Genomic DNA, 7,481 nt, shown 5'->3' with positions numbered 1-7,481 from the left:
CAGAAACACAGGAGAGCTCTTAAGACCTAGGCTCAGAACTGCACACTGCCACCATCACCTCATTCTGTTAGCCAAAGCAAGCCATGTGGTCAAGCTCAAAGTCAAAGATGAGGAAGTTCACTCCACCATTAATGAGGCATGGATTAGATGCAGCGAAGGGTGAAGAATCGGAGCTCAAAGGAATCTCCTGTAATTTAATAAGTATGTTTCATTCATCTATTATTGTATAAGTTTCTTTTATGTGCCGGACACTGCTAGGCAGCAGGAGGGATTGCCATGTAATATTCCTATACCACTCACTGGTTAGAAAACTAAGAAAAAGAGTTCTGGCTTTTATCTTTTACATGGTATGTACAATAGTTTTCTAAGAAATCTCTCTTCCTTAGTTATGGCCTTTATGCAGTCCATCCTCCAGTGTGGCCAAAGTGAACTTCCTAAAATGTAAATGAGATATTGAATCTTCCCTTTAAGCAGTTTGGATGATTTCCCTTTGCCAGTAGGATAAAGCTCATCCTCCAGATGTTGACATTTAAACAGATCCTAATCTGGACCCTCAAACTGCCCACACTTGTCTTCTGCCATCCCTCTGGTCATTAGCCCCTCCCCCAAGCATCCCCTCTTACTTATTTCCCTTTTGCTCTGGCTCAGCAGTTCCCTGCTTAAGACCACAGACAGGTGGTGGGTGGGGACATGGAGGGCATGGCATCATTGGAAGGCATCTTACTGAATGCACACTAAGCATTACCGGTCAACTCTAAATAATGCTCACCCTGCCCCGCCCCACACCCCACACAGACACTGCCATTTGCAATTTTATCTAGATGAGATTTTGAAGAATAAACTGCAAATTAAGTTAGAGGGAGGTGTTGAATTTGAGTTGCCTTTTGCTATTATTTAGTTGCTCATCAACAGATGCAAAAAATACTTCTGTCAAGTAGAGATCTATAATGGTTTTGACAAACAGTGGAAACGAACGACAATGGAGCCCTTGCCTCTTCTTAAAGACATCCTGAGCCCACCACATAGCTCTGGCTAATTTGACTCTCTCAAAACCTCCTGCAGCACGTTGTAATAGAATGATGTCTTTCTCTCTAGGAGTCATATTTTCTGAAGCACACAAACCATGCTTTTTTATTTCTTTCCCTGTTACCCAGCTCAGTGGCTAATATGCAGTAGGCGCTTTATGATATTTCTTGAATGAACGAATGAATCTATGTAAGTGAGTGCCGGAGAATTCTTTAGAGGAGTGGTTCTCAAACTATGCATATGAAAAGCTTGTAAAACAGAGATTTCTGGACTCTGACCCCAAGTTTTTGAATCAGAAGGTCTGGGGTGAGGCCTGAGAATTTTCATTTCTAACAGGTTTCCAGGTGGTGACGATGCTGCCCGTCTAGGGGCCACACTTTGAAAACCACTGCTTTACCATATTGATGCTGAGATGATTCTCTGTGTAGAAATAACCCCACTCGCTAATTTTGGGTAAGGGAGACACCTAGAGGGGGGTTTTAACAGCTTCCAGTTCACAGGATAAAATTGGTGTCTGAATGCCCAATTTTGCTACCAAGGGGGGACTGGAGTCCTAAAGACAGTTAGGCCAGTTGAACTGAGATGGCCTAAAAGTCACTCCCTGTTTTCTCTCTGTGCTAGTGTGGAAGTCATGATTGTATTAAAATGAATTCAGAGGACACTATATTAGTGCAGTACCTCAAAAGCCAAAGGGGTATTTTCTGTCCAATTTTTAGATGTCTGGGCTCTTCATACATTGAGGAAATTCAGAAGGATGTCTCACCCCAAGTGTCCTTCACCAAAGATCCCCAAGCACCTACCTGTTCACACTAGTCTTTGTGGAATGTTCCTTATTTTGTCTAATACTGGTCTAGACTATCACAAGAAGAACTTGCCTTGTCATAGACTGAATTAGATGGCCACGTGGCAGTGGAGACTGTCAAGGTCATAGGATGCTTTCCACTTGGGAGGACTGAACTGTCACCATCAGAAAGTATTTCTGATAGGGCAGTACATGTAGTGGGGTTTCATATCAGCATCACTATTTTCAGTACAGAAGCCATTTAATGCATCTTCTCAACAAAAATCATTTGAGCACCTACTATGTGTCAGACACTGTCCTAGAAGCTGAGCACACAGCAGCAAAAGACAGATGTGGGACTTATATTCCAGAGGAATAGACAGACAACAAACAAGCCAATGTAATTATTGGTTAGCTATTGCTGTATAACAAACCATCCCCTGATTTAGAGCAATTATTTATTTTTAGTTCATTTAACTGTAGGCCAGCTGATCTGGGTGGGGCTCTGCTAGGCTTGCTCAAGCGTCTCTGGGTCCATGGGGGTGCTCATCTCTCCTCCTCTGACCAGTGAGCTAGTCTATGAATGTGCCTTTGAAGGCATTCATTGGCAGAGGCCCTAGCAAGAGCCAGGTGAAATGCACAGGACCTCTTGGGGCCTTGGCTTATAACTGGGTTTGTGTGGCTAAACCCAAAGTCAAGGTGTAAAGGATATAGGTACGAGTTGGAGTGAATAATTGAGACAGTAATGCAAGTGACCATTTATAGTATAAGGTCAAGTAACATAAAGGGCTTTGAAGAAGATAAAACAGGTTCATGGCTCAAGAGCAATCAGGGATCCTTTTTGGTGGCCAGGTGTTGTGAGATGGTGTATTGTCATCATCCTGGGTATTTTTAGCCGGCTATCCCACTGGGAGAGGTATAGCTTCAGCTTCAGCCTGTTACAAGGCTGTATAGGATGGGCTTCCTTCCCCATTGTCCCAGTATATCCCAGTTACCAAGGGCTCCTGGCATACCTGATAAGTGTTACATCTCATAAGGGCATCTATTTGGTTTATTACTGTCTATTCAAATGCCTCATCACAGCAGCACATTCAGAGGTACCAAAATTTGAACAAATTATCTCTGCTGGATGATACGCCAGTTGCCCCCTTTTCATATACACACGCCCATGCACTTGTACACATAACACACAAGCACTGCACTCACCCACATGGCCACCTCCACACACTCAGAAATGAGGTCTTCATCATGTCAGTCAATGAGAGGGAACAGTCTCAATCCCTGGCACCTCAGGAGACAGCTGCTGACTGTTGGATGATTCCATCAGCTCCAAAGCCAGAATGATGTGCCCAGAAAAGGAGTGTGAACCTGGAATGTGTCTGAATGCAGACACAGCTTCTGGGGAGCCCACAGCTGCAAGCTGCAAAAGCAGTCAGGGGTTGGTGTGGGCTGGGGTGGGAGGAGGTAGAGTCAGGGTAGGTAGGGGGTGGTTTTCAGCTTCAGTATTTACTTACCACCATCAATCAATACATCAGCCAAAAGACCCTCATTAGGGAGCTGAAGGGAAAACAAGGCAAAACAAACAAACAGAAATGGATTTCTTCTTCAGAAGCCTCATCATTGGAGTGAAGTGATTTTTCTCCTGTCTTTGTTGAACAAAACCTGATATTATGTTTTTGGCAAGATGCACATTCTCTGAGAGTAGAGGGGAGTAGGGGATAGAGGAGAAAAGTGACATCAATTTTTACAACAGTCCTTGGAGTGTTATGTTATTATTCCCATTTTATTGATGAAGAAACTGAGGTTTGGGGAGTAAAAGCAATTTGCCCAATATAAGTAAAGTCCAGAGATCCCAATCCAGGTCTCATTTTGTGGACCAATCTTTTTGACTTCCTAGCTTCCATGGGTTTCTAGAGGTGAGCCTCAGGGCCTAAGAAGACTCTTGAAATTAACTCCCCCCAGCCCCTAAAATTCAACGTGTGGGGGCTGAGGTAGGAAGGAATGGAGACTGGCCCTTGGGGTACACTCATCTAAAATCAGGTGAGGTTGCCTGGAGCCACTCTGCCTGCCAGTAGAACAGTTCAGGACAAAAGCCCAGGACTTTGGTAAATGCCTGTGCAGGTCCTGGCTGGAGACAGAGTGAGCAGGACTTCAGCCAGGCAAATCTACATCCATCTTCACTGGTACCATCAGATGCACAAGGTAATCTCCAGCCTGGGAATCACAGCCTCTGGTTACCTGTTATGGGTCACACCTTAGTTTTCTATAGAGCTGATCTCCAGCTGAGGTCAGACTGGAATATTGCCCTTGGGAACAGCCAACAACTGGCCCACTGGGGGCACTAAGGCACAGCCCCTTGACTCTGTTAGGCTCATCTCTAAAGGGCCACTCTAGCCTCAGAGCTCTCCTGGGATTGGCTGAGGCCTCTGCTGCAACTGTATAGTCATCCACCTCACCTTCTGCCAGTCTTGTTTTCCTCCCTCTTGCAGTGGTTGTGGTGAGAACACTCCCCAGTAAGCCCCCTGCACAAATTTCCATCTCAGCACCTATTCCAGGGAAACCAATCTGTCTCACATTGGTGATTAAATGCTCCACCTGTCACTTTTGCTTCTAGCTCATTTGCTAGAAGTAGTCACATGGCCCCACGGTAAGCCCAAGGGGACCAGCAAGTGCAACCCTGCAAAAAATGGGGAAAACTGGACCTATTTGGTGAGTGGCAGTAAGGCAGATGGGATGGGAAGACCACAGAAATAGCCGCCAGAACTATAAAATCAATAATACTGCTTTGCGCTTTAGACAAGGCAGCCTTGGACACACCCTACCCTTAGGAGTGCTTCTCTGCCCAGGTGGCTGCTTGTGGAAAAGTGGCTGGAACATCATCTTACTGCCCTCTTCACCCCTTATCGTGGTTGATCATCTCCCAAGATGTCCTCTGTTCTCTCTCTGTCTCCACGTCTGCTAAATCCATGGGCTTAGCTCAGTTGACCTCTGATTGACAAGACGGCTGCTACCCTGGAATGGAGAAAAATTAGGGTATTTCAGGATGCCTTGATCTGAAGTCTCTTTGACTTCAAAGTACCTTGTTTTACTCTTAGTGGTGGGTAATGTGGGTATGGATCTCCACACACATGGGTTCCAAGCTGGGACAGTCAGATCATCTGTCAAACGCTGCCTGCACTTCTCAGAGACTCAGAGGTGGATGCCTACCTAGGCAAGAGAACAGTGGAAAGCTGAAGAGACTAGAAGAAGCAGCAGCATCCACCTTTCCTGGGCTCTTCTGGGGGCTGTTTGGCCAACATTGCCATCTGTTGGGCTAGTGCTGGCTAATGCAGCCAGGTGGTCAGATGGCATTGCATCTTCATCAGATGCAATGACCGAACTGCTGACAATGAAGGAATTTTTAAAAGTGCATTAGTTTACATTTAATGAGTGGTTATTCTGTCACTTAATCCTCACCACAAACTTGTGGGTTCAGTACAATTTATATTTTCATTTAACCAGTGATCAAACAGAGGCACAGGGAGTGGGAAACTTATTAGTCAGTAGCAGAGATGGGGGTTAAGCTTAGGCAATTTGGCTCCAGATTTTTTGCCCCACCCCACCCTCTGCTACTTGTTGATTAAGTCTAGACATCTGTTTAACACACACTAATGATTGTCTCCATGTTTCAGGCCCTGTGCCAGATGTTGGGAATACAGCCCAACCCACTGGATCTCGGCATGGTCCATTGCACAGTGTCCTGCTATATTAGATGTCACATCATACATTTAGTCCAGTATTTACTGCTGGGGAAATTATGTCAGAAGATATTTGTATACTTGTATCTACAAGAACTATGTAATTTAAATGTATCTCTTATTGCTTTGGCTTATCAGGAAGCTCAGATCCAAATCAGAGGAAATATGTTAGCGTTTGGGTTTAGTATTTCAGTTTTCTGAATTTTTCCTCCTGTCCCAGATTTTTTATTTTTCTTGCATAAATTCTATTGAAAAATTGTCCTTTATTATAAAACACCTTAAATTTTTTTAGAAGGAGGCTGCATGGAAATGAGAAAGTAAGGTCTTTACTGCATATTCTTAAACTCCTACTGGGAAAGTTAGACCTAGATAGCTCTCTTACCCTCATTGCCATAGCACCCCACTTATAAAATCCCTTGAACAGTGGTTACTACTGTTCCCAATCCCTGGAGAGAAAAAACAAGTTTCCTCAAATCATGGCCTCAACTTTGGTGCCAGATGCACATTTTTGGAGTAGGCGGCCAGTCAGACTCTCACCTGAGCAGTTAATAAAATCTATTGCCCCTTGATGGATTTTTTTTCTGCAAGCTAGAATTGATCTGTTGTCTTTGTGATTTGTGAGATGGCAGGGAAACACCATCATGATTTGGGCCACACTGAAAAAAAAAAAAGAAAAAGAAAAAAAAAAAATCCACCGCCAAGTCTTTCCTGGCGTAGAAAGAGCTGGAACGGCTGGGGTCATTTTATTTGATTTATTGGAAATAAAGTGGATCTTATTAACATTTTAATAAAGAGAATCTTTTGCACTGGGCTGGAAGTGGCCGCCAGTACCGGGTGGAATACCATTCTTTGGAAAAGTGGCATCAGCTGGCGTTGCCCAGCGTGATCTGTGGGGCCGGGCCCCAACAGTCCAAAAAAGCGAATGGGCCGCCTCCTCCGAGGGGCTCGCTCTGCGCGAGGTGCTCGCCCCGTATCTGCCATGCAAAAACGAGGGAGCTTTATGAAGGAATCCGTCTTGTAAAGCCATTGGTCCTGGTCATCAGCCTCTACCCAATGCTTTCGTGATGCTGCCGCTGATCTATTTGGGAAGTTGGCTGGCTGGCGAGGCAGAGCCTCTCTCCTCAAAGCCTGGCTCCCACGGAAAATATGCTCAGTGCAGCCGCGTGCATGAATGAAAACGCCGCCAGGCGCTTCTAGTTGGGCAAAATGCAGCCGACAACTCCGCTCGTCCTGTGCGTTCTCCTGTCCCAGGTAGGGAAGAGAGGCTGCTGGGCGCACCCTGAGCCCCGTTTCTGCCTTCCGATTGCCTGGCGCGGGCTGGGCGAGGGGGTTTTCGGGGGGTCGGGGGACTCCGGGCGCGGCGGCGAAGACAGCTCGGGGCTCAGAAGGGAGGTCATTCCCAGCCCCTGAGATACTGGGGGGCAAGGGGGTGGGCCTGGCTTCCCACTCCGGGTTGTGTGTGTGTGTATGTTCGGGAGATGTGGAGAGAGCTCCTAGTCTTTTTTTTTTTTTTTTGCAAGCAGGGGCGACCTTCTCGCCTGCATCAAGTGGGGTAACTTTGATTAGCCTCCTCCGGAGGCTCGCGCATCGGAGACTCAGCTGGAAGCGACTCCAAGGAGTCGTGGTTTCCCCGAACCCAGCGCCGATCGGGGAAGCGCAGCTCGGGTCCGGATTGCGGGCTGCCGGGCTGGAGAGGCCGGCCTGGCATCGCCGACTTCCCGGGGCGCCCGGGCCCCCTCGCCCAGCCCGGCGGCGCGCTGGAAGGCGCCTCGGGCCAGCCGAACGCCGCAGCCCGGCTGCCGCTGTCGCTCAAAGGCGCCGGCCGCGCCCGCATCGGGGTCCCTTCCCTCCCTGACCTCGGGCCCGGAAGGGCCTGAGCGCGTCCCCACGCCCAGGCCCCCGGCCCACCCGCCCCCCGCCCCCCCCCCCGCGCCCCC

General features: G+C 47.4%; 1 protein-coding gene across 3 annotated transcripts in view; it reads left to right on the top strand.

Annotated features, from left to right (window-relative positions):
* The first annotated feature begins 6,448 nt into the window (after positions 1–6,448).
* CDH13 (cadherin 13) overlaps positions 6,449–7,481 on the top strand; it is a 1,035,770-nt gene continuing 1,034,737 nt past the window's right edge. For all 3 annotated transcript variants that reach the window (XM_007452531.1, XM_007452530.1, XM_007452529.1), the window contains exon 1: positions 6,449–6,795. Coding sequence is in view for 2 of the 3 variants with exons in the window: in XM_007452530.1 (XP_007452592.1) it covers positions 6,751–6,795 (45 nt within the window). In the remaining variant the exon portion in view is untranslated. The remainder of the gene's footprint in view (positions 6,796–7,481) is intronic.

This window comes from Lipotes vexillifer, unplaced genomic scaffold (assembly GCF_000442215.2).
Source record: "Lipotes vexillifer unplaced genomic scaffold, Lipotes_vexillifer_v1.1 scaffold443, whole genome shotgun sequence".
NCBI classification, from domain to species: Eukaryota; Metazoa; Chordata; class Mammalia; order Artiodactyla; family Lipotidae; genus Lipotes; species Lipotes vexillifer.
Note: the sequence above shows the minus strand (reverse complement) of the source record. Positions and strands in the feature narration are given on the sequence as shown.